The 27318-nt window shown below is 38.0% G+C and overlaps 2 protein-coding genes across 19 annotated transcripts in view; one reads left to right on the top strand and one right to left on the bottom strand.

Annotated features, from left to right (window-relative positions):
* DMTF1 (cyclin D binding myb like transcription factor 1) overlaps positions 1-22660 on the top strand; it is a 49548-nt gene extending 26888 nt beyond the window's left edge. For 4 of the 12 annotated variants that reach the window (XM_015095235.4, XM_060414976.1, XM_015095234.4 and 1 more), the window contains 11 exons: positions 2917-3074; positions 4169-4201; positions 5078-5187; positions 7410-7638; positions 9096-9247; positions 10526-10735; positions 17143-17228; positions 19735-19890; positions 20398-20772; positions 21067-21214; positions 21377-22660. In XM_015095235.4, coding sequence (XP_014950721.1) covers positions 2917-3074; positions 4169-4201; positions 5078-5187; positions 7410-7638; positions 9096-9247; positions 10526-10735; positions 17143-17228; positions 19735-19890; positions 20398-20772; positions 21067-21214; positions 21377-21486 — 1767 coding nt within the window. In that variant the 3' untranslated portion in view covers positions 21487-22660. The remainder of the gene's footprint in view (positions 1-2916; positions 3075-4168; positions 4202-5077; positions 5188-7409; positions 7639-9095; positions 9248-10525; positions 10736-17142; positions 17229-19734; positions 19891-20397; positions 20773-21066; positions 21215-21376) is intronic. The other 8 variants (XM_060414978.1, XM_060414979.1, XM_015095236.4 and 5 more) reach the window with 2 other exon arrangements.
* TMEM243 (transmembrane protein 243) overlaps positions 10365-27318 on the bottom strand; it is a 33982-nt gene continuing 17028 nt past the window's right edge. For 4 of the 7 annotated variants that reach the window (XR_009600472.1, XR_009600473.1, XR_009600475.1 and 1 more), the window contains 2 exons: positions 25491-25541; positions 10365-24671 (listed from right to left, as the gene is read on the bottom strand). Coding sequence is in view for 2 of the 7 variants with exons in the window: in XM_042248466.2 (XP_042104400.1) it covers positions 22959-23081; positions 24358-24462; positions 25491-25541 (279 nt within the window). In the remaining 5 variants the exon portion in view is untranslated. The remainder of the gene's footprint in view (positions 24672-25490; positions 25542-27318) is intronic. The other 3 variants (XM_042248466.2, XM_027968531.3, XR_009600471.1) reach the window with 2 other exon arrangements.

Raw genomic sequence — 27318 nt, 5'->3', positions numbered from 1 at the left:
CGGTACTTGTAAACATTTAGGTTTAATTGTTTCCAGACTTGAAATTGCATAAAATAATTTTGAAAAAGATTCTAAAATTTAGAAACTTTTCACTGTAAAGTTTAATACAGTCAAAAGAGTGTATATAATGCATTTCAGTGTAATTTTACCTGTTTTAAAATTTACATAAGTAGATTTATTCTCTGGGTATTCTGTAACTGGCTTCTTTTGTTCAGTAGTGTGATTTTTGAGATTCATCCCCTATTTTTTTTTTTTTTAATTGAAACCTGTTTCATCATGTGAATATATAAGTTATCCATTCCACAGTTAATGGTCATTTGGGTTCTTTTTCATTTTTTGCTATTAATTTGTTTAATTCCTGTAGGTGTAAAAGGTATTTATTATGGGTTTAAATTGTGTTTATCTGATTATGTATTGTTTGTTATATGCTTGTTGGCCATTTGTGTTTCCTCTTTGAAATTCCTGTTTGTGTCTTTCCTCAGTTTTTTCTATGGGGTTGTTCATCTTTATAATCTTCTTGATGTTCTTATCATATGCTGGATACTAATGTTTATTTGGTTGTGTTACAGATAACTTGTCCCAAGTTAGTGGCCTGTCTTTTCATTCTCTCTAGGTATCATTTGATGAAAAAATATTCTTCATTTCAGTGTCATATCATCTTTTTACTTTTGTATTTTTGTGTGCTTTTTTAAGAAATCCTCCTCTGTTTCAGGGGCATAAAGATATTCTCATATAGTTTTGCCTTTTACATTGTCTTTTTTTTTTTTTTACTGTGGTTATGAGATAGCGTTTCAGTGTTACTGGGTTGTGGTGGTTTTTGCTTTCTTTTTGTATGGATGACACTTGTTCCAGCATTATTAGGGAATGTCTGTCCTTTCCCAGTCTATAATACCCATTCTGTCTTAACTCGAACTTACATAGATGTGTTTCTAGCTTTTCTAATTTGTTCCTAGGTTCTGTTTGATACCTACATCAGTACAGCACTGTCTCAGAAGCCTCAGTATCTATCTGATGAGGCAGTTCTCTTCATCAATGTCTTGGCTGTTCTTGGCCCTTTGCTCTCCCATTATAAATTTAGATTCAGCTTGCAAAGAATGAAAAACTGTTGCAATTTTTATTGGGATTACATTGAATCTGAGTCAGTTTGAAAGGAATTAACTTTTTTTTTTAATATTCTAGCTTCCTATTGAAGAACATTTTATAGCTGTCTGTATTGGGCTTCCCTGATAGCTCAGTTGGTAGAGAATCCACCTGCAGTGCAGGAGACCCCAGTTTGATTCCTGGGTCGGGAAGATCCAATGGAGAAGGGATAGGCTATTCAGCTGGTAGAGAATCTGCTTGCAGTGCAGGAGACCTGAGTTCGACCCCTGAGTTGGGAAGATCCCCTTTAGAAGGGAAAGGCTACTATGCACTCCAGTATTCTGGCCTGGAGAATTCAGTCCATGGGGTCACAAAGAGTCAGACACAACATTGAACCTGAATCAGTTTGAAAGGAAGTAACATCTTTTTAATATTCTGACTTCCTACTGAAGAGCATTTTATAGCTCTTTGTTTTAGTTAGTTCCTCTTTAATTTCACTTAATAGTTTTATGTTTCCTTCATAAAGGAATTGCATAATTTACCTAAGATTTAGTTCTAATTTTGATGCTATTATTAGTGAACAGTTTTAAAGATTTTTATCAGCTTTGTCTAGAAATACAAGTGACTTTGTTAATTTGTAATCAGCATTCTCGCAAATATTCTTAAATAATTTTTTCATAGATTTTTGGGTTTCTACGTGTATAACATCTGTAAATGATTCTTTTCTAATCCTTATGCTTTTTGTAAAAGTGGGGTGTAGTTGTTGTACAATATAAGTTTCAGATATACATAGTGATTTACAATATTTAAAGGTTATACTCCATTTATGATTGTTACAGTCTTTATGCTTTTTGAATGTTGGATTTTATGATTGCTCTTTCCATACGTGTTGAGATTTTACTTTTTTCCCTGTAAGTCTACTTGTGTAATTAATTACTACTCTTTGTGACATTAATACAAACTCATTCCAAGAGTAAGCTTACTTTTTTGCATTGTGTATTAACCTTTTTATATATTACTGGGTTCAGTGTGCTAAAAGATTTTGAGGATTCGGGTGATCTATTCTGATGATTGAACTTGGCCTGAAAAATCTTTTCTGAAACTCTGCTTGTCTGGTTTTGCTTTTAAGATTATGCCAGTCTAATAAAATGAGTGGGGAATTATCCCCCTTTTTATATTTAAGATAGTTTAAAAATCAGAATTATGTTTCTCCTAATTGTTTAGTAGGATTTACTTGTGAAGTCATCTTGGCCTACTGTTTTCATTGTGGGAAAATTATTAATAACTGGTTAAATTTTCTTCATGGTCTGTGCTTGTTAGATTTTCTTTCCCTTCCTGAGTCAGTTGGTAAGTTGACTTTTTCTAGAAATGTATAAATTTTATGTAAGTTTTCAGATTTATTGCCATAAAATTTTCATGAGTTTCAACTATCTGATCTCTAGGCTCTAAGCTCTTTTTTTTTAAGGTTTGTTAAGTTTATCTTTTTTTGTCTTTTATTTAGTCTTGTGCATGTTTTCAAAGAAACAGTTTTTAGCATTGCTTATCTTTTCTATTTTTGATTAAATTAATTTTGTTTTTAAGACTTCTTCCTTTTCTACTTTATTTAGATATAATTTTTTATAATTTTAAAAGTGGTGTACAGGATTTTATTGAATTATGTCCAACTTATTTTTGGAATATTTAAGTATCATTATTTCTTATTTGACTTAATAAATTAGCAATATGTTATTTTTCTAAATGCCATTGGTTTTAACATTAAAAAATCTTTTAAAAAGCATAGTATATCCATATGCGTTTTATCAGAAATCCCTAAATCAAAGAAATGTACCCATTTAGGCACGCGGAATAAAAGATGCTACAGAAATCATCTTTGAGATGTCAAAAGACGAAAGAAAAGATTTCTACAGGACTATAGCATGGGGTCTGAACCGGCCTTTGTTTGCAGTTTATAGAAGAGTGCTTCGCATGTACGATGACAGAAACCATGTGGGAAAGTATGAAAACTTGTAATACTGCATGTTTTCATGTAACTTAGATGGGAAATATTTAAGGAACTGTCATTTTTTAACTAAAATTATGATCATAGCCTAATTGGACACAGTTACAAATCACTGTTGAGCGATGTTAGTATTTTTATTCTCCAAGTACATGTAAATATGGTGAAATCTCATTACAGTAAGGCCTCTTTTAGAAATTAGAATCTGAAATACCTTATATAGGTTTGATTTGAGACTTAGCTCAGTTAATATTAAGACATCAAAATCTGCTTTTGAGTAAAGTAGTGTTAAAGAAAGTATAAAAGTAGTTAAAGATTTAGTAGATGTTAACTCTTAAATTCATTGGTAATGTTTTTCCTATTCATTTTTATAGTATAACATTTCTTAGGGCAGTCAGTGACTTTTTTTAATAAAAGCAGAACAGAAAATAACTAAATTTCTGGATATAATGCATGGATTTCTGTCATAGATAATACCCAGAGGAAGCCTTCATATCTTCAGTGCAATGATAATAATGGTGTTATTGACATATTTTAAATTTCTCTTTGGGAATTTTAGATGGTGTGGCATATTAGATACTGCTTTTAAAAAGAACATTGCATTGGTTATGTTGAGTACTTTACTGCAAAAAAGTCTTGACTTTGGAGCAAGAATATATCAGTTGTCCATGCGTGAGTAGAGAAGGAGAACTTGAATTTTTTTCAGTGACTTGTCAGAGTTGACCATAGGTTTTCTTTTTAGCTACAGTTTACCATGTCATCATCTTTCAGAATAGCCATGGTATTAGAGTACCTGAATCTAACTTGAAATAAAACAAGTGTTAGGCAGCATAGGAGAAAATACGTTTTAAATGTTGAATTTTCCCAGAGAAGATTGTTACAGTGCTAACTTTTATTAATAGCTTAAAATATTTGTTGTTGTTGTTTTTAAGGGAAAAAAAGCATGAATTTTTATTAATCTACTTAGAAATTGATTACTTTAAAAATATTATGAATGTGCCAAGTGATTAACATTTGGCTCCCTAAGTGAAATTCTGATAAGCCTTTTAGCATTCGTTAATTGATCTTTTAAAAATTTCTTTAAATTTCTAGATATACACCTGAAGAAATTGAAAAGCTCAAGGAGTAAGTTTGACTTTTTTTCCCCATTAATTCTGATAGTTGAGTTTTAATTTTCTTTTTTAAATATTTTGTGTTTTCTAAAATTTTACTTTGAAAATGTCGAGAGATTATTGGTAGACTGGTACAACTTAATCCTGCTGTTAAGCAAAGTTGACCATATAAAGACCTTATCAAATCCATAGAGTAGCCATGTCCATAAATTCAAGTCTTCTCTTGTTGTCCTTAGACCACTAATAGGGGTTGCAAAAGAGATAAGATGGCCATTCTTGGTAACCTGAAGACTAAATTTGGGGAACTTACATAACCAGGATCAACACCAAGGTTGTGCTAATGGCTTAGTTTAGAATGATTTAGAGTTGGCAGATCTTTCACCAACTACCTGGACTGACTACTTTATACAGTCTTATTTTGTAGGAAACATAATTTGGGGACCATAAAGTATGGGTTAACGGATTGTGTTAATCATGAAAGGAAAAAACAAAAAAAAGGCTGATCCAGTTTATGATAATAAGAACTTGGGAAATTTTTCAGGTGTCTGAGAAGAGCGTGTTAGGAGTACTCAAAAGGGAAAAATCTGGGGATTGCCTGGGATATTGTGTCAGTAACCTGAGGGGAAATTTGGTCTTTTTTGAACACATATCCAAGTTACTTATTTCTTCTCTGACCCAGGAAAAAGGCAATTGCTGCCTGTTTTTTTTCACCCACAGACAACTGTGGACCCCAAAAAAAGGCCACACTTTCAAACTTTGGCTCTCAAAGTATTGCTGCCCACCACTTCCAAACCAGTCAAATGGGAAGAAGAAGAATGAAGAATAAATGATGAAATTAAAAGGGAGAAAACAGTTGAACCAAATGCTGATTGGCAGACTCTTGTTTTAGGCTCCGGATAAAGCATGGCAATGACTGGGCAACAATAGGGGCTGCGCTAGGAAGGAGTGCCTCTTCCGTCAAAGATCGGTGCCGACTGATGAAGGACACTTGCAACACAGGTACTGTGAGCACCACTGTTGCTCTTTGTGACCATTCAGCCCTCCTGCCCCTTCACATACTTCCTGCTCTTCCATTGTGGAAAGAGCTTTACTACTCATTCAAGTTTAGGTTTTTTCTTCTAGTGCCGTTTCTTTTCAACTAGACCCAACTAATCCTTTATTTTTGACCTTTGTGTAGTAAGGTGATATTTTCATAGGGACACATCTCCTCAGCTTCAAAGGTTTTATTTAGGTCTAGCATATTTCCGTTTTGTAGCAATTCAAAACTGCTCCAGGTGGGAAATTTTTGTCCTATACACGTACTTTTTAAAGCGTATGTGCAGGAAGTAATTTTAAGTCCATCTGACTCTTGAACTGATGTTAGCAACAGCTTATCAGCTCATATTTATGAAAACCTTTAGTTCAGGCATGTCCCAACTTAAGAAGAAGCTGTGTTCTGAAAGCTGTACATATTTTGCCTATTTCAAACTTGAACTTTTTCCATAGAAAAAAATGGTGATCGGTGTTTCAGTCCCCAGACCAGACTGCAGATACCCAGTTCATGTATACAAATTACTGATTGATGATACCGTTAAACCTAACCTTTGTGACCAACAGCAGTATTTAAGTTCCACCACCAACTCTCAATTACCTCTCTGAACCTGTTTCATTTGTAAAATTATGACGGTAGAATAAATGATCTCACAGTTCCCTTTTTAGCCCTCAAATTATCTGAAGGATCCACAGCCTGTGCTCAGTCTTTCAATTAGAAATAAGTTCAGTTAGTTCTCAAGCTTGGCTTGAGCTTCCAGGGAATATATTTTTGACCTCACCCCCTAAAGTGGAATCAGGAATGTTTCCTGCTTAACCACTCCACCAGCATTATTACCTCTAAGGCAGTGAAAACAAAAATTTCACCAGCTCTTATTGTGTAGTGAATGAAGCAGAAATGGGAGTTTTAGGTTTACAGTGGAACCCCAGAGGTTCATGTAAGACATTGAGCATAGAAGCCTTTTTATGAGCATAATGGAAAAACATTATGGCATTCCCTGATTGCCAGCCTGAAGGAATGCTCTGCCTGTTACCTTTCCTTGTTGCTATTTGTTTTGGATCGGGAGTTTTGTCTTTTGACCACACCATGAGACGACAGTCTGAGTTTCCCCTTACTTTTTTGCCATGCTAAAATAGGAGAGCAGGAACTTTGTCTTGAATCTCTGGTATCCAGAACTGTGTGTAACAGTTGAATGAATGAATCCCAGAAAGGCAAGCACATAGCCTTTTTGAAATTTGCAGCTACTAGTAGTAAGAAAATAGAAACAGAGTGGAAGACATTTTTTAAAGGGTCTCTCTTTTTTTGTTGTTGTTTCCCTGTTTTTCTGCTTAAGCTTTTTTAAAGAAAAAGACCAAAGGGAACATGTGATATTGTTAGTGGGTTTATGGATTAAAAAAACTGAAATAGAAATATGTGTGAATACCAGTCTCAGACTTCTATTTTATCACAGCAGCTTGGAGTTGGGAAAGGAAATGATATAAATCAAGTTTTTGTTTTTATTGAAATGGGTGGGAAGCCAAGTTATTCTACTTGTCCGTCCTCATTCATTCCTGTAAGTAAAGGTCTCTGTTGAGCTTACTACTTCACTTCTGCACAGCAGGGAATCTTTGGTGGGACTAAGAAAAAAGTATAATTTTCTGTGTCCATCAAGCCATCAATGGAACACTTCCCAGTTAGGACACAGTATAACTTGAGAGAATATAATTCTTTCTAGCTATGTTTTAGATAGTTTTTCTTTCCTTAAAGAGTCAGTTGGTGCTTTCTATTAGGATTCTATATTTTCACTTGTAGTACTAAGAACCTTTGTTGTTTAGACGCCAAGTTGTATCCAACTCTTTATGACCCCATGAACTGTAGCCTGCCAGTCTCCTCTGTCCCTGGGATTTCCCAGGCAAGAATACTGGAGTGGGTTGCCATTTTCTACTCTAGGGGATCTTTCCGACCCAGGGATCAACCCCGCGTCTCCTGTGTTGCAGGCAGACTTTTTACCACTGAGCCACCTGGAAGCCCACTAAGGACCTTACTGGGCTAGTAACTGTATTAGTAGTTACATACAGGTTTTCCATGTCATTCAGAAATAATTCTGACAACTACTGCATACTTCCATCATCCTTTGAAATACAGTGCTGAATCTGATTTGCAAAATAAGAAAAAGGTAGCAGTGGTCATCTGGATGCTCTCCTTCTTTCAGGCAAGTGGACAGAAGAAGAAGAAAAGAGACTTGCAGAGGTGGTGCATGAATTGACAAGCACTGAGCCAGGTGACATAGTCACACAGGGTGTGTCTTGGGCAGCTGTGGCAGAACGAGTGGGTACTCGCTCAGAAAAGCAGTGTCGTTCTAAATGGCTCAACTACCTGAACTGGAAGCAGAGCGGAGGTACCGAGTGGACCAAGGAAGATGAAATCAATCTCATCCTCAGGTTTGTTCCTGCATCTTCTCATGACAAAAGCTGCAGAACTGCTGTGGCTGTCTAGGTTGACTTTACTCTTTTGGTTTCCATAGATGCCATCTTTTCCATAGAGAGCCACTGTTTAAAATCCTATTTCATATTGAGCTCTTTTTTGTTTTGTGTTTGTTCCTCTTTTAGTGGATTTAGTGCTCGTGCAGAGTACCAGATTGAAGGCGTGGAGACTGAAGTCCTCCCTCTGTCCGCAGAACAGGTGTGGCACAGGCCGCGGCAGTGCAGCTTTCCCACTGTCCCACCACTGTGCCTCAGTCCTGGCCAAGAGGGACCATGTTGAGGGTAAGAGGGCTGTCAGTCTCCATGCCCTTCAATCTTTGGCTACTGTGCTAATAAGATAACCCACATTAGTTATCTCCCACCTTCAAATTGGACCAAATTAGACACTTCCAGTTCATACATATCCAAAGATAGCTTTTAGGAATAATCCTAAACTTATTGTTAAATTAGTTGGTTTAAGACTCAGTGACTCAGTGGCCAAAAATACCAGCTAGAACTTTTGTGGCTACTCCCTACTGAAAATCAAAATCCTGACAGTTAACTAGAAAACATATAGACCATTAAAACCCCAAATTTAGCTGTACTATTTTGTGTTAATTGTGGGGTTTGGGGTTGCTGCTCAAGCACTGTTTTATCTTTTTATCATTTTCTTTTGTGTTTTATTTTAATATAGCTTTTCCCCAGCTAGTCATCTTTATAAATAGTTCTTTTCTGAAAATGAAAGTTGCTCAGTCACATCCAACTCTTTGCGACCCCATAGAATTTTCCAGGCCAGAATACTGGAGTGGGTAGCCGTTCCCTTCTCCAGGGATCTTCCCAATCCAGGGATCAAACACAGGTCTTCCACATTGTAGGATGATTCTTTACTTCAGCCTGAGCCATCAGGGAAACCCAAGCCACCTGGAATGTGTAGCCTATCCCTTCTCCAGCAGATCTTCCCGACCCAGGAATTAAACCAGGTTCTCCTGCATTACAGGCAGATTTTTTACCAGTTGAGCTGTGAGGGAAGCCCCATTCTTTTCTAAGTAATTTTATTTTACAACTGGAAGAGCTCAGATCTAGAAAATAGCATTATATAACACACTATAAAACATTATAGAACACTATACAACTAAACCTGTTCTTTTTCTGTTCTAACTTTTAGCTCTTCCCTTTCCTTCACAGTTCTGGTTCTGGCCATATTTATGTTTCAGCATATTGGTAGTACCATTAACAAAAGGCTGTCACTGTGGTACGTCTTAGCTCTTAGCTCAGGAAGCAGGCCTGCACTCCCGCAGTCCATCCTTTCCCACGTACCTAGCATCTCAGTGACACACCCTGCCATTCCCTTTATTGCCGGTGGCATCACCTCTAGTCAGAAGAGGATTCTTGGGGAGAAACAAACATCTAACAGATGCTTATTTTGTAACCTATAGGATAGCAGAGCTTGATGTAGCTGATGAAAATGACATAAACTGGGATCTGTTAGCAGAGGGATGGAGCAGTGTCCGTTCACCACAGTGGCTTCGAAGTAAATGGTGGACCATCAAAAGGCAAATCGCAAATCATAAGGATGTTTCGTTCCCTGGTAATGTATTATTTGCTCCTTAAGTCCTTACCTTATCTTATGTACTCAAGGAATTAGCAGTTAGAAGTTCTTTGCCTCGGCTGAAGAGAGATGAATCATGGTAGATTTTATTTCAACCTCTGTCCTGTTTCTTTGGGTAACAAACTTTCCTTGAGCAGAGTTAATACGATTTGTAATTCTCAAAGCACCAAGGATAGAATTACACGTATTTACACACATTCTTCTCAGATAAACTGTGAAGAGGAAATAAATTTCACATGTGTTTCCATTGCATACAAAGATGTAAGAAATTACATTTAAATCAACTTTTATGAATTGAGTAATTTTGAATTACTTAACTGCATTATTTAGAGAAATTCTGTGGAGATTTATTTTGTAGAACAAAGGCTGGTAAGTTTCTAGTTTGATTTATTGTGTAAATCTAGAGATCTTAGGTTTGTTTAAAAGTGAAGTAAAGCTTACTTTTCCACTTCACTGTCTGCTCTGTACTTAGGCACTGAACCAGGTAGTGCTGTCTTTGATTTAGGTAATCAAATTCACTCTCACTGATATAGTGCTCCAGCTTCATTTTTGCAAAGGTAAAATTAAATGCTGAGGAATTTGGCTTGATGAAAATGTGATTTTTTTTTTTCCTAAATACTCAGTTACAAATTTATTTTGCATTTTAAAAAGTGTAGTATAACCATTAGACTGAAGGAATACTTAGGTAACAGGAACCCAGTATCACCTGGGATGACTGATGTAGTTTATCATGATTAGTAGAGGAGCTGGCTTTACAGGAGCCCAAGTTGTTTGCATACTGCTGTTGGGAAAAGCTCAGCTGCCACTCTCGGGTTGTAAATTAGATGACAGTTCGTGCAGTGGCTAAAACAGTCAAGTGCCATTTGAGTCAGGGCAGGGGGTGGGTACACGATTCATTACTGAATAAAAATAAGTTAGTTAGTTTTCTTCCTAAATAAGAATTTTATCAAGAAGCCCTAAGACATAGAAAATGTTGTATTTCTATGTTCCTTACAGTGGCTATTGTAGATTTGATGGCAAGAACAACATTCAGTTGTGAATTTTTTTAAAAATCTGTTTTGATAGATAACATTTCCAAAAATTTCCAGACAGGTTGTGGTTTTTAAATATTTTTATTATTATTTTGGTAAGATGTCATATCCTATATACAACTATTTATTCCAAATACTTTCCCTCCTTACCCCCCACCTCCCTTGCTGCTTAGATGGTGGTCTGTCGGAGAATCAATGTTCTTTTTGTCTACCCATCTCCCTTCAGTCTTGATAAAAGGTCTTAAACAGTTACATGAAAATCAAAAAAACAACCCAACGCTTTTGGAGAATAAATCAGGACCTGGAGTTCCAAACAGTAATTCCAATTCCAGTGTACAGCATGTTCAGATCAGAGTTGCCCGCTTGGAAGACAATGCTGCCATCTCTCCAAGCCCCATGACAGCCCTACAGATTCCCGTCCAGATCACTCACGTCTGTAAGTAACCTCAGGACTCCTTGCTATTTGACCTGTGCGATTTAGTGAATGGCTCTGACACCTTTCAGTCTTCTAGAATTTTGACAGAAATTTATCCAAGTTGACGAATTAAAGGAGATCTAAGGCATTTTATGTTTATTAGCTTGATAAATATTTGCAAAGGATGAATGTGTAACAGGAAAGACTGATAACCAACTGCCCAGCCATTATAAACCATTTTAAATCATCTTACTTTCTAGATGTTATAAAGAATTAATGGTTAATAGAAAACTATTTAAACTACTGTCAGTAAAGTAATGCTCAAAATTCTCCAAGCCAGGCTTCAACAATACGTGAACTGTGAACTTCCAAATGTTAAAGCTGGTTTTAGAAAAGGCACAGGAACCAGAGATCAAATTGCCAACATCTGCTGGATCATCAAAAAAGCAAGAGAGTTCCAGAAAAACATCTATTTCTGCTTTATTGACTATGCCAAAGCCTTTGACTGTGTGGATCACAATAAACTCTGGAAAATTCTGAAAGAGATGGGAATACCAGACCACCTGACCTGGCTCTTGAGAAACCTGTATGCAGGTCAAGAAGCAACAGTTAGAACTGGACATGGGCTGGGTGCACGGTGGATGGTCTGAAACATAGAGCACGGCTTTCGCTGGGGCTTCACGGCCCCAGAGCCCAGCATGGCTTCCTCACGACCCTCTTCCACAGCAACCAAAAAAAACTAAGGCACCAGATGACTTAGTGGCTCCTGTTGTGAAGAAACCACACATCTATTATGGAAGTTTGGAAGAGAAGGAGAGGGAGCATCCGGCCAAAGGAGAATATGGGCTTTTGGGAAAAGAAGGACTCAAAACAGGAATTGAAGCAGAAAATATTAACATAACCTCTGGAGACGTGTTTGAAATTGAAGAGCACATCACTGAGAGACAGGCTGAAGTGTTAGCAGAGTTTGAGAGAAGGAAGTGAGCCTGGCAAATCAACGTTTCCACAGATAACTCAGAGGTCAAGGTTTGCCTTAGAGCTTTGGGGAACCCATCACACTTTTTGGAGAAGGTCCTGCTGAAAGAAGAGAAAGGTTAAGAAATATCCTCTCAGTGGTCAGTACCAATGCCTTAAAAAAGACCAAAAAAGATGATGAGAAATCAAAGAAGTCCAAAGAAGAGTATCAGCAGACCTGGGACCATGAATCAGGACCAAACAACCTGAAGGTTGCTAGATTGTGGATTGCTAATTATTCACTGCCCAGGGCAATGAAACGCTTAGAAGAGGCCCATTTTCATAAAGAGATTCCTGACACAACTAGAACCTCGCAGATGCAAGAGCTGCACAAATCTCTCTGATCTTTGAATAATTTCTGCAGGCAGATTGGGGATGATCGGCCTGTCTCCTACTGTCACTTCAGTCCCAATTCCAAAATGCTGGCCACAGCTTGTTGGAGTGGGCTTTGCAAGCTCTGGTCTGTTCCCAGTTGAAACCTCCATCACACTCTTCGAGGCCATAACACAAACGTGGGAGGGATCGTATTCCATCCCAAATCCATGGTCTCCTTGGACCAAAAAGACGTCAGTCTGGCCTCTTCTGCTGCTGACGGTTCTGTGAAGCTGTGGAGCCTTACAGTGATGAACCTGTGGCAGATATTGGAGGCCACACAGTGCGTGTGGCCCATGTTATGTGGCATCCATCAGGACATTTCTTAGGTACCACCTGCTATGACCGATCATAGCGCTTATGGGATTTGGAAGCTCAAGAGGAGATCCTGCATCAGGAGGGCCACAGCATGGGTGTGTATGACATTGCCTTCCATCAAGATGGCTCTTTGGCTGGCCCTGAGGGACTGGATGCATTTGGCCGGGTTTTGGGACCTGCGCACAGGATGTTGTATTATGTTCCTAGAAGGTCACCTGAAGGAAATATGTGGAATAAATTTCTCCCCCAGTGGCTACCACATTGCAGCTGGCAGTGGTGACAACACCTGCAAAGTGTGGTACCTTCGACAGAGACGCTGTGTCTGTACCATTCCTGCCCATCAGAACTTAGTGACAGGTGTCAAGTTTGAGCCTATCCATGGGAATTTCTTCCTTACTGGTGCCTATGATAACACAGCCAAGATCTGGACTCACCCAGCCTGGTCCCCTCTGGAGACTCTGGCCAGCCACGAAGGCTGTGATGGGCCTGGACATTTCTTCCAATGGACAGGTCATAGCCACTTGCTTCTATGACAGGACCTTCAAGCTCTGGATGGCTGAATAGGCAGGACCATGGAAGGAAGAACTCAAGCCTCACTGTCCCTTTAAAGCCATTTTCAAAAGAAAGGAATTAATATGTTTTGTTCTATCATGTATTTTGCCAATTACCATGTATGTAGATTCTCAAAAGAATTGAATTTCTGTCTCAGCTCCCACTTCAGGCAAGCAGCCCAATCCCTGGGTGTTGATCAACCCCTTCCATGGTTGAAAAATTTTAGTTTTCATCTTCAAGCCCCTCCATGAACTTTATAGACATTGTTTTTATTAATCTTTATTTGAATGCCCTCTTGCTTCCCTCAAAGCACTCAGGATTTTTACTTCTTGAAACCTGGCTTTCCATTACATGGTACATGTTTCAGGATTCCATGTGACCCAGAGAGCAAGATGGCTGTGCTCTATGCAGGAAGCCCTCAAGTAGAGAAGCACATCTAGCTGTGCACTGGCTGAACAGTACCTGACAGAGCGAGAACCCTGAGAATGGAAGGCGAAGATGTAGACCACAGCTGTGTCCTGGGTTACGCAGTAGAGGTTTTACCTCATCCTGTTGAGTTCATTTGGAATGCTAGCTGCATCGGGAAGTTCAGAACTGAGCATCTGCCTCTTTAGAAAATGTCTTCCATTTTTGCTTTGAAGTTTGGCATCCTTTGTGTTATCCCAAAGCTAGGCCAATGTGTCAAGATTCAATGAAATTTTTAGAAAGCAAAAAAAAAAAAGAACTGGACATGGAACAACAGACTGGTTCCAAGTAGGAAAAGGAGTACGTCAAGGCTGTATATGGTCACTCTGCTTATTTAACTTACATGCAGAGTACATCATGAGAAACACTGGGCTGGAAGAAGCACAAGCTGGAATCAAGATTGCTGAGAGAAATATCAATAACCTCAGATAAGCAGATAACACCACCCTTATGGCAGAAAGTGAAGAGGAACTAAAAAGCCTCTTGATGAACATGAAAGAGGAGAGTGAAAAAGTTGTTTAAAGTTCAACATTCAGAATACTAAGATCATGGCATCTGGTCCCATCACTTCATGGGAAATAGATGGGGAAACAGTGGAAACAGTGTCAGACTTTATTTTGGGGGACTCCAAAATCACTGCAGATGGTGATTGCAGCCATGAAATTAAAAAATGCTTAAACTCCTTGGAAGGAAGATTTTGACCAACCTAGATAGCATATTCAAAAGCAGAGACATTACTTTGCCAACAAAGGTCTGTCTAGTCAAAGGGATGGTTTTTCCCTTTGTATGGATGTGAGAGTTGGACTATAAAGAAAGCTGGGTGCCAAAGAATTGATGCTTTTAAACAGTGGTGTTGGAGAAGACTCTTGAGAGTCCCTTGGACTGCAAGGAGGTCCAACCAGTCCATCCTAAAGGAGATCAGTCCTGGGTGTTCATTGGAAGGAATGATGCTAAAGCTGAAACTCCAGTACTTTGGCCACCTCATGCGAAGAGTTGACTCATTGGACAAGACCCTGATGCTGAGAGGGATTGGGGGCAGGAGGAGAAGGGGACGACAGAGGATGAGATGGCTGGATGGCATCACCGACTCAATGGACATGAGTTTGAGTGCACTCCAGGAGTTGGTGATGGACAGGGAGGCCTGGCGTGCTGCAATTCATGATGTCGCGAAGAGTCGGACATGACTGAGCAACTGAACTGAACTGGAGCAAGGGGATAGAGTCCCTAGGATGGCACATCATTTGTAGTAATTCACCAGAAGACATACAAATGATTGGAGGTGAAATGTCGAAGAAATGGGTTTTGGTGAGGTTGAAAAAGATTTTCTTAAGGGAGTAAACCCAGTTTCCTACAGGGATTGTTTTGTTTACCTCTCTGGTGTAAACAGAGAGGCTTCCCTGGTGGCTCAGTTGGTAAAGAATCTGCCTGCAATTCGGGAGACCTGGATTTGATTCCTGGGTTGGGAAGATCCCCTGGAGAAGGGAATGGCTACCCACTCCAGTACTCTGGCCTGAAGAATTCGATGGACCAAGGAGCGTGGCAGGCTACAGTCATGGGGACACAACTGAGTGACTTTCAACTTTCTCTTTTCCTTAGCCTCTGACTGACATCTTCTTGTGCTTAATGAGATGAGAACCCAGTGAGTTATAGGGAGAGAAATTTATTTTCTAAGATCTCAGCCAAGTTGATCTACCTTTCTTTCTATTATAGAGGGACAGAAAAGGAAAGAATGAGGATAAAAATCTCAGAACCATATTATTTTTTCATTTTTATCTCACTTTTTCCCCCTACACAATGTTATTTGCCTATAGAAAGGCCATTGCTAAGGGTTTTTCAGTCACTGGGTATTATTCTCAGTCCAGGGATTATTGGCATTTTGAGTGGGACAGCCCTCTGTTGGCAGGATGTCCTCCTACACACTGCAAGATGTGCAGGGTCCCCTGACGTCAGCCACAAAATGCCAAACGGTGCTTTCCAGTCAGTGTGACAGATGCAGGCAACTCACAGGTTTTCATATGTACTCTGTGGTCCCATTTGGGAATCTCTGGACCACTTAGTTGGCATTATTAACACTGTATTTCTGGGAATTCCATGGCAGATGTTTAAATTAATTATGCTTGTCTTATTCTTAAAGTTCTAATTTAAATGTGCATATTAGCTTTAGCGTTCTACCAGTATAGTTAAACATGAAGAATTTATTTTCTTTTACCCTGCTGGTTTTGTTTTATAGTCTTAAGAATTGCAAAGCAAGTGAAATTACTAATCCACCATAAATATGAGAGATTCTGTTGGCTAAAAATTGTTTATGCATGGAGAAAGTTATAATTTTCCTTGGCTACTGGGTTGATACGTACTGGGAAAATAGCAGACATTTTATAAATGGTGCCTTAATATTCATGCTTTCTCAAAAAAGCATACTTTTTTAAGTATTAGAATAATTTTGCTTCATCTAATAAGAAATATGGGTACAGTAAGAGTTTTACAAGACACCCATTATTCTTGGCATTTGAGCTAAAATCTCATGATTGTTTCTTTATTAGAGATCAGGGATCCAGACTATTTAGGGCCAGAACAGTACATATATGTTAGGCTTTGCAGGCCAAGGCCAGATAGATCTCGATGGAATTCTCCATTTTTGTTTTTACACAATCCTCTAAAAATGTAAAAACCATTCTTAGCCTTGAGCCACATTTGTCCCCAGCCATAATTTGCTTACCTTTGATTTAGGTTATTTATCTGAAATCAAATTATTCTAAGTATGATCTTAAGAATCCATGAACTAGTCAGAGAAATAACAGGAATTAAGTACATATCTCGTAAACTGAGAAGTATTATAGTCAGAATATAATAAACAATAAATGTTATACATTAGAAGTCAATTTCAAAGCATTTTCCACGTGGATGTACCTTCAAGTGGGACTGAAAGCACCAAGAGAGCTCACATTTCTTCTAGTTTGCTGTAGTTCTGTATAACCTTGAACAGACATGATCTAGTCTGAGCTTCAGTTAACAGACCTGTTTGATCTCTAAAGTGCGATTCATTCACCCAGTACAGTCATTTGAAACAATACTGCATGTATTTAATGTTTTTGATCCTCACACCTACTGTATGAGATAGACAGGGCAAGTAAAGTCTCTGAACAGTAGTTTGGATTAAAGTAAGTTATTTGCCTGGATTTACATTACCAGAAGTGATGTCACTAGAACTAAAATCTAGTGTTCTCAGACATCTCTATATTCCAGACATCTATACCATCTTACCAAAAGATACAGGAAAACTTAGCATTTTATCAAATTCCTGTATCTTTGCAGGTTAGCCTTAGTGTATTTCTCTTTCTTACTAACATTAGAAATATTTTATGATCTATGCCAGAGTTAGCAAATTTTGTCTCTGTCATAACTACTCAACTGCCCTTGTAGTGCAAAAGCAACTATAGAAAATACATAACCAAGTAGGCTTGACTGTGTTCCTATAATACTTCACTTATAAAAACTGGTTGTGAGCTGGATCTGGCTGTGAGTCATGGTTTACTGACCCTTATCTATGCCATCCCAGACAGATCCATTAGATTTCTTATCTCTTATTAAATGATTGTGGGTTTCCAGGCCAATTATTCAATATGAAGTTGCCCTCCTAATTAACTGAATACACTAAGGAAATTGAAATTTAGAAAGTGTTTTATTTATTGTCCTTGTTCTTACCACAGCTTCAGCAGACTCCGCTGCTGCTACTGTTGACTCGGAAACAATAACACTAAACAGTGGAACACTACAGACATTTGAGATTCTTCCAGTGAGTAACTACTTTAAAAAGCCATATTATGTATAAGATCAGTTGGTATCAGTTTTAGAAATATTACATAAGCAAATGAAATATAAAAATTAACCTGATTGTCAGTAAGTGTAACTATATCCATGATTTTGGAAGCCAGATGGTTAGAAGACAACATAAATCAGACTTCTAATTTTTATAATTAATTTTAGTCTTTCTTTTTCCATCTGATATAAACCAATAACATCTTTTTCTTATATAGATGAAAATGACAATGCTAACACATAGGGTACATGCTATATATTTTTATCGAGTTGTAAACAAGTTCATATTGGTTGAGGAAAAGTTTATGGAATGAATTACTTAACAGAGTAACACTGCACTAGCCATTGAGGATACAGGATTTAAAAGTCCTAGTCATAAATGATGTAGCCACTTAGGCAAAGAATCTTGCAGTCCCTTAAAAGGTTAAACATATAGTTACCATATGACCCACCAATTCTAATCCCAGGTATACCTAAGAGAAATGAAAACATTACGTCCACGTAAAAACTTGTACATGAATGTTCATAACTAAAAAGTAGAAATAATCCAAATGTTCATCCACTGATAAATGGGTAAATAAAATGTGCTATAGACATACAAATGATTATTTGGCAGTAAAAAGTATGCTACCATAAGGATGAACCTTGAACCTTATGCAAAGTGAAAGAAATGGGACACAAAATATATAGTACAGGGCTCCCATTTGATATGTCAAAAATGGGCAAATCTGTAGAGACAGAACATAGATTAGAGGTTAACTATGCTAAGAGATGGGATATATCTGCTAATTTAAATGTAATTTCTTTGCAGGGGGTGAAAATTTAAAAACAGCCCCAGTTCTTTGCCTGATTTCTAAAATAGGTAAACCCAAAATTATTGGTTCAGTTTTCGTGAAGAAAATATTTAAATTATGTCAAGATTTCTTTGCTGTGAAAAATACAAGGAGTATTAGTACATGAGTTTATTTATATCCTACTGCTGCTGCTAAGTCGCTTCAGTCGTGTCCGACTCTGTGCGACCCCACAGACGGCAGCCCACCAGGCTCCCCTGTCCCTGGGATTCTCCAAGCAAGAACACTGGAGTGGGTTGCCATTTCCTTCTCCTATACACAGCCAAATCTCATAATGGCCCACAGAGCAAAAGATTCTCTTTTGGAACTTCTACTAGGCTGCTTGCTTAACCTAAGCCTTGGTTTCCTAATTCAGTGGTCTCCAAAACAGAGTTGTAAAAGTCATTTGTCACAGGTACAAAACAGAAATTTGTTTTACCTTTTTTTGCCACCTTCCCCCTGGCCAAATAAATAATGTATACACATATATTTGAGGTATGTGTTCAGGTTTTAACTTACGAGGTCACATTCAAAGATTTAGAGACTTCTGTCCTAATTTATTAATAAAGCATAATAGTGCCTCAGCTCCAAAAATGTATAAGCATTAAATGTATTTAAGTATATTAAAATATGCATATATGATATACATGTACATATAAAGTATTTAGTATACCACCTGATGATATGTGATGAATAAATACAACCTTTAGAAAAAGTCAGCTTTCACTTTTATGAAGAGGGAGAGGGAGAAGTGAGTTAATCCCCGGTGCGTGCCAGGCACCATCACAATCATTTCTAATCCTCAACAAACCTTTCTGTGAGAAGTAGGTATTATCCCTGCTTTCATGTTTAAGAAACCTAGATTCAGTGAGTCAGGAGCCAGTAGAACTGCTGTGAAGGAAGTTCCCAAGACCACGTCAGACTAGAGACCAGGATTTAGGATTTAGGACCGTCACCTCCAGTTGTAAGTGCACATGCTCTTCCTTCAGAGTTTTGGGGTAAACCAAACTCACATTACCATGGAGAAGCTTATGGTTGTGAAACGTGTGTTGCTGTTCGGTATTTTTGTTACACTTCCATAAAACATCTCAGTATACTATCAGTTAAGCAGTCTTCAATTAGGAATTTTTTCTTTCAGCAGAAGACTATTTGCTATTTCTGTACATTTTCTCCTAACATAAAAATTTTCTGAAATTATACTGTGAAAAAAAATCTATTCAAGTAAGTAAACACTGCCATAGTGCCTTTTCAAAGATGTGAAGCTTTTTAACTGGGAGACACTAGGTTTTATGTGCTGCAGAGAAAGGATAGAGTGTGTGCTGGGGTACTGCACTGGAAACAGTGGTTTATGAGGCAGTGTCTTGGACTGAAATTGAGCTGAAACCAGACCATAGACACACAGGGCATGAAGAGTAGGATCAGGGCCTTGCCTCTCTGTTAAACCTGCAGGCTGAGAAATGACTTACAACACATAAGTAGTCCAGAATATTATGCTTTTTATTTTATAATTTGCATCTTCATGATTGGTATCAAGTACATTTGTGGCTAGTAAAGTCCCCATTTTAGATGTAAAGCTAGACGTAGTGAGCACTAAGTCTGCTTACTGGGTGGTATGATGCACCTGTGTTGACCTTATTTTTCTTTTTCCTTTAGTCTTTCCATTTACAGCCCACTGGCACTCCAGGCACCTACCTGCTTCAGACAAGCTCAAGCCAAGGCCTTCCCCTCACTCTGACTGCTAGTCCCACAGTCACCCTGGCAGCTGCCGCTCCTGCTTCTCCTGAACAGATCATTGTTCATGCTTTATCTGTATGTCATCTTACATAAATTCCTTGATTTTTCTAATTTCTGTAGAAAAGACTGACTAAACTGATAAGTGTCACCAGAGATAGAACTCATACCCTGGGGGAGGAGGGAAATACATTTTGAGCTCCAAGACTTCAGGACCTGTTAGGGACCAGAATTAGTTGATATATAATATTAAGAGCCAGTAGTACTGTAATCCATGGATTTAAACTATTCTTCTACCACTGTTGTCCCAGGAGCATGTTTTACACCTTCACTGGGGCACTTCCCTTATTCCTGTACATGAGATGGACGTACATTAGGGGAAAGGGGCTCCTAGGAGTGCAGAGCCCCCAGTAGGTCAAGAAACAGGAGTTCTAGAAGAACATGGTAAGAACACTGCAGATCCAGAGGTGAGAGGCATGGAGGGGACACCAGGGCACCACGTGAAAGGTCATTTGTTGTCTATAACTTTAGGCTGGTACGTACTTTTTCATTTTGCCACTGATTGTTTTTGTTAACATTCTATAGCCAGAACATTTGTTGAACACAAGTGACGTCACAGTGCAGTGTCACGCACCAAGAGTCATCATTCAGACAGTTGCCACAGAGGACATCGCCTCTTCCATATCCCAAGCAGAACTGACAGTGGATAGTGATATTCACTCATCTGATTTTCCTGAGCCTCCAGATGCCCTAGAAGCAGACACTTTCCCAGATGAAATTCATCAGCCTAAGATTACAGTAGAGCCGTCATTTAATGATGCTCATATATCCAAATTCAGTGACCAAAATAGCACAGAACTGATGAATAGTATTATGGTCAGAACAGAAGAAGAAATCTCTGACACCCACCTTAAACAAGAGGACGAACCCTCCCCGTTAGCCCGGGCTTATGTTACTGAAGTAAGTTGCGCTTAAACAGCCTTAAGCCTCAAACCTGCAGTTTGGGAAAAGTCTAGAGCAGGACCTGCCACTGAATTGGTTCTTTTAAATTATTTTTTTGCTAGTATGTAAAACTTCAGAGTGTGAGGTTATTATTATTTTTGTCTGTTTAAGACCTTAACTTTGACTTCTTTATAGTCTAACTTTAAAGTAGGATAGTATTTGAAAGTCCTTTCAAGCCTAAGTGTGTTTGGGGACTTAAGGGAAACAAGGAATATGAAACAGAATCTTTTTTTTTTGTTTGTTATTACTTAGGATTTAGGGTCACCTACCATAGAAGAGCAAGTTCATCAAACAACAATTGATGATGAAACAATACTTATTGTTCCTTCACCACATGGCTTTATCCAGACATCTGATGTTATAGATACTGAATCCGTCTTGCCTTTGACAACACTAACAGGTACTGTAACTCCATCATGTACCTGATAAATCTTAAGGGGGAAATCAGGCAGTGAGTCTTGTTAAATTTTCACTTCGGTAGAACACTTAATTCTAAATTCTTTGATGTGGATTAGATGATATATATACATTTAGGATCAACTTGAAACTTATCTCATTACAGATCCCATACTCCAGCATCATCAAGAAGAATCAAACATCATTGGATCATCTCTGGGCAGTCCTGTCTCAGAAGACTCAAAAGATGTTGAGGATTTGGTACACTGTCATTAGGTAATTCTTAGAAACAAGCCATTCAGGCAAAGCCACACTGTTCATTATATCTCCAAAGAAATAGGAGCAACCCCCAAGAGGCTTAATTTACCATTCCTCTGGCTTTTGAATAACTACAGTGCTCAAGCCACATACAGTGTTGCTGCTATGACTTTTTACCTCTTTAAATATATCATCTGAGGTCTAGTCTTAGAACAGTATGTAGTTGAGTGGAGCACTAGGGTCTTAACTGCAGAGATCCCAGTAATTAGTGTTTCTTGTCAGCAGGGAATTTGATTCACTTTAGCTGAGAGAATTTTGAAATCGCCAAAGCTTAACTACTGTTTTAAAAGCAGTAATATTCATCTCTACAGATCAGACATGGCACTCTGTCCGGTCTCAAGTAGGCCTGTTTATATTTCAGAGAAGTCACATTAACATGCTCTAGAGCTTCCCAGTGACCTTCTGCACAGAGAGATATCTTCTAAGTTGAGACTTGAGGTGATTGTGTGGGGGTTATTTGGGTTTACCCATTGCTGGCAGTGGGAGCTGATTTGGGCTGGGTAATGAGTATTAAAAGGGTTTAGAAAATTCACTACAGGTTTTTCTTTTAAATTACTTTTTAAAGGGAATATGGATGAGAGTAGTAAAACAAAATTCACCAGAAGCTAAGCATTTTCATCCCTCAGAACCCACTGTCACCAGTTTACAAAGTTAGCACTTTGAAGTAAAACTAAATGGGAAAGGAAGTACTAAGTTGCCTATCCTGTACCATGACCTTTTATTACATGTTTTGCTATGTAAATTACCCAGGAAATAGCAGAGTACCAGAGTTTGCCGTTCACTTAGTGCATTAACTGGTGGGGGTTTGATGTAACTTCTCCCTCTCAGGCAATTTAAAAACACAAAATTTGCTTCTTGAAACAAACCAAGAGTCATTCCTATACTAGAGAAGGTTAAGCCAAAATTAGCCTCTAGGGCTTTAATGAATATGACCCCTATAGAAAAAGTTAAAAAAAAAACTTGTATAAATTATTTTATTTATTATTGTAATTAGATCTACACAATCAAAGTTGTCTTTTCACCGTCTGTGTTTTGTTAACGTGAAATTGTAGTTAAAAGCAAAAGTTGGTTGCCTAGGGAACAATAATTGTATATTCAGTTTAACAGAAATAAAAGATTATTTGTCTTAAAATGCAAGATTGTTTGTTACATAGCCTTGCACCACGCAATTACTTTATATAAAAAATTTCAAAAGTGAAAATGACTTGTGCTTTAAGGGGTAATGTTTAAGTGCAACATCGGCTCCTTAAAGAAAAAGCAAAGTGATTTAGGATATGTCTCCCCTGCAAGAGGGAATTTAGATTTACAATTAACATGAAAATCATGTATCAGACTTTTGCAGGAGACTCTTCGGCATTCCTTATCCAGCTCTTAATTCGAGTCCAAATGTATTGCTTTGAAGAGACCTGGTGAGTGTATCTCTTGGAGCCTCACTTTCCCACATCATGGAAGTATAGATTCGCACATATACATAACATGATGATAGAAAATAAGATATAGTAAATAAGGTTTCTAAATTTCGGTTCTAAATCTCCTTGTCGATACCAGTAGATCTAAAAGAAGAAGAATTAAATAGATGTTTAAGTAATAGCATTAGCCTGAATATTAAAAATTTAAAATACAACTAATTCTTTTCCACTGTGACCAAGTTCTTCCATATATACTTTTCCCCCTAAACGAGGCTAAAGCAGCCAGAATTTTATTCTTTGTAACTCAAGTGTACCAGCTGAGTTTATATCCAAAATCATACCTTATTCCTGCTTTCTCAGTTAACTTTGTTCAGTGTTTAAAGAGTCCACCAATCATTTGGCGAGTCATCCAAGAATATATATCTATCTTCTAGAGATATTTTAATTATAGGTGAGTAAAAGGTACAGCTTTTTAAAGTACTGGAAGGGAAGACAACTTTTAAATTCCTTTAACTGATTCAAATCGCCAATAAAACCGGAGCTTTACACATGCATACCTCTAGTTTAAACTATTACAGATCACTGTCAGCCACTTCCAGCTCTAGGCTGAGAGTGGGAGAGAGTTCTGGGAGCTTTGTTCCCAGGCTCTCCAAGTCCGAGGGGCCACTCCTTCCCTCAGGTCAAAGGAATACAAATAACAGTCAGTGAATTTGAAGCTAGGAAATGTCCCCAGGTTTAATTTTAACTCAGATCTTATTAGTTATGATTAAGCCTTATGTGAGTCAAAACAATTATGTGTAAGGGTTTTGATTCTGCCTTTCTTCAAGGGAAATGAAACAGCTGCCAACTGATGATGACTTGGCAAATACCCTACTGAGGATTGGCTATTGTCTTTGTTTCTTTACCTAACAGAAAGGCTTCATAGTAGTAGTATAAAAACTGAACATTCTCGTGAAAAAGATACAACTGTAGCTTTAGGTTTCTCAAGAGGTTTTGGTGTTAATTACTTTCATTTGGGGAGATAATACTCAAAGATTAAAATAGACGAGTTTTGTAATTATTAGAGGAGTAATAACATTTCCCAAAGACTGTTGGACTCTGTATGTAGTCCTTGAAGGAAGATGAATTAAATTAAATCATATCATATCTTTGACCTAAGTCTTTTTTGGGGGGGGGGGGGGCATCAAGGGAACAGAGTTGCCTTTTAGGGTTACAAGGTTACAACTTTGGGATTTAGGAGAAAAGGAGACAAATTCAAAAAAAACCCACAAAAAACCCTGGGATTTTAACAATGAGAATTGTGACATCCTTTGGGGGAGAGGAGTGGTGTATAATTAGAGACACCTTCTCATACAGATTTCCAGGCACTGCAACCATCAGCCCTCAAGGATACTGAATTTAAATTTTCAATAGTACTCACAAGTATGCAGGCAGTGATACTACTCAAAGAGATGCAGACAGCAAAAAATATATTCAACGGTTTTGGAGGTAGTTGAGGGAAAACAAAAGCACTGATCAGCGTTACCTGTATGAAAAGAAGTGTGTTAGGCCTCAGAAGTAATTCCAAGACTTGGTTAGACTGGCATCTAGGCAAAGTAACATTATAAAATGCTCCAAATGGTGAAATGGCATCTTACCTACCACCAGGTTTGTCTTCTGGAATGTTAATGTTTAATAAAATCTTTTCAATTGTTATTCCTTTTAATAGTTCCACTTAATCTTCCCAAACTCCTCCTTTATGAAAGGAGACAATGAAGCAATAAAACTAGCTAACCTCAAGATAAACCTCTTCATCAACAAAGATTAGAAAGCATTTAAACATCATTCCCCAGGACTAATGACTATACTGGGGAAAGTTCTAACCTTTTTGTTATTTTGAGTATACTAGCAAAAAAAATTATCCAAAACTGTTTTTGCTTAACATGAAAAATAATTAAAAATGTATTTCTAATACCCTATAGTTCTCTTTCTACCTTAAATATAATGTTACCCATTCTTTTATGAAGAAGTCATAGAAAGAGACTTCACTAAAATTCTCTTAGATTTAAAAAAAAGTGCCAAAGGTCATTCTCAGACTGGGAAATGTAGCTTTGTTTTATTTTGATAGCACCAAGCTGTAGTATACAATGAGAAATTAAAATAATCTTTTAAAACCAAAGGATAATGAACATACTTTAGGAACAAAATAAATGTAAAGATACTAGCAGAGCTGTGGGTTACATACAGAAGGGAGTTACTAGTAGCCACTCACATACTACAAATTTATTAGGCAAACCCAGAAAACCAAGTTTATTTGACTTGTGCTATTTCACATTCAACTAGGGTAGGGCGTAAGAGTGGAAATCAACTAGCTACTCCATTTATACCAAATGCAGTTTTATTCAAGTGTTAACAAGATTGAAAGCATTAATTTAACTACAGTTGGAATATTCCACATGTTCATGTACTGGCCCCTTAAGGTTTGTTTTTTTTTTTTTTTGAGAGTTGATTGAACTGCAGTATTAAGGTTTTCAAAACTTTGGCTAAGACCCTGGCTGACACACAGATACTTACTAGGATCAATAAAGATGTTAAGCTGCCAACAACTAAATTGATGATTCGATCCTGAAAAAGAGAGAGAATTTTTTAGCCATATGATAAACTCATGGCATTTTAGAAAGACACAATGCAGGACACTGAGAATGGAGAAGGCAGTACCCTGCCCCTCTGAGCTTCACACAAACAGCTGCCAGAAAGGCAGAGTGTACTGAGCCACCAGGGTAAAGAAAGGGGTTGTGGGAAGCTGGACAACTGCTTAGAGAAAGTTTCTTAAAGGGACATGGCATTTTTACATTAGGGCCTTTTGAAAATGGGAAAGGGAGGCTTACAAATAATCTACTTTTGCTGCTGGTAACAGTATGAGCAGAAGCAAAAGGGACAGGAGCATGGGGGTGGCTAGCCCAGATCCTTGGTGAAAACGGTCAGGAACCAGACTTAGATGATGTCTCTTTCCATCATGAGTTTCAACCTGTTTGTGATACAGATGGTATCCTTGTTGATTAATCTTAAGAATCACCTGAATGAGGAGCTTGGGGTTTCTACCTATCGAGCTCTCTTTTTATACTCATCCCTGCCCCAGCCAACTCCAAAGAATGCTTTGAAAAACTGATCTAATCCAATCCTCATTTTACTGGTTAAGGTAAATTTTGGTTCAGTGAGTGCAGTTAAACTATTTGCCTAAAGTCAGACAGCAAGTTAGAATCAACTTGAAACAGGACATTGAAATCAGGGTCACTGGTTAGATGGTTTCAGTTAAAGGAACTGAAAAGTCAAGTAATACATAAAAATAGTATGTACTAATATGTATATTAGGTTGATAGCACTTATTCACAGACCTTACAGAATGAAGTGGTAAGGGTTTAAGACCTGATTAGGAAATACTACCTTATGGCCAATGAGAATATCAAGTAATCTTAGTTTGGAAAAGTCAAAGCTGAAGTCTTTAAAGACAGTGTTGGTAATGTCTGAGCACTTTAAGATCAGCAGGATAGGGAATATAAGCAGCCAATAAACAAAAGCTCTGAGATAGAAAGGCACAGGAACTTGCACAGAGCTGTCTGCTTCTAAAGATAAGAACCCAAAAAAGAGTAGGGCAGGCAAAGCTGGGAGGGAAGAGTGAAACAAAGCCAAGTGTTCTCTCCAGGGTGTCTGACCTCACACTCCAGACCAAGGCCACTGCAATTTAAATGTCACACAGAACAAAGGAAACTGAACTCCAGCCGTACCCTGACCAAACCTGAGGACTCAGAACAGATCTTATCAGCTAGAGAAGACCACACTGCACACGCAAGAGTGAAACTAGAACCTCTTGTTAAGAAAGTGACCCAGGGATAAAGCACTGATGACTGTTCGTCCTGCACAAGGCAGATGTGGTGTTAGCATAAAATGTGTTTACAGACAACCCATTTATGAGAACCCCACGGTTTCTGCCTTGTGAGAAAGTTTGAACTAAACTCTGGTCTATTCTAAGAAATAAAGAATATTTGCTCATCTTATAAACTCCAGGGATTCTTAAAGGTCTGCGTATGTCACAAGAGCTTTTACCAACAGAAGCCACTGAAGAGGTTCAGGTGAGAGGCAGCCAACAAGAATTCCTATTCTCCAAATGGTACAGCAGGTTTAGCAGCCAGGATCAAAACAGAGAGAAGAAGGGGTCTAATGGTGAACAGATGGCAACTATGCCAGAAGCTTTTGTGTATCTTCTAAAAAATCCCGCGATGAAAGGCTAGCATGACTATTTTACAAGTGGAAACACAAGCTTAGGGAAATTGAGAGCTTGCCCCAAATCTCAATACCAATAAGTAATGGAAACAGGATTCAATGCAACAGAGGAGATTCCATT

Source organism: Ovis aries, chromosome 4 (assembly GCF_016772045.2).
Source record: "Ovis aries strain OAR_USU_Benz2616 breed Rambouillet chromosome 4, ARS-UI_Ramb_v3.0, whole genome shotgun sequence".
NCBI lineage: Eukaryota > Metazoa > Chordata > Mammalia > Artiodactyla > Bovidae > Ovis > Ovis aries.
Note: the sequence above shows the minus strand (reverse complement) of the source record. Positions and strands in the feature narration are given on the sequence as shown.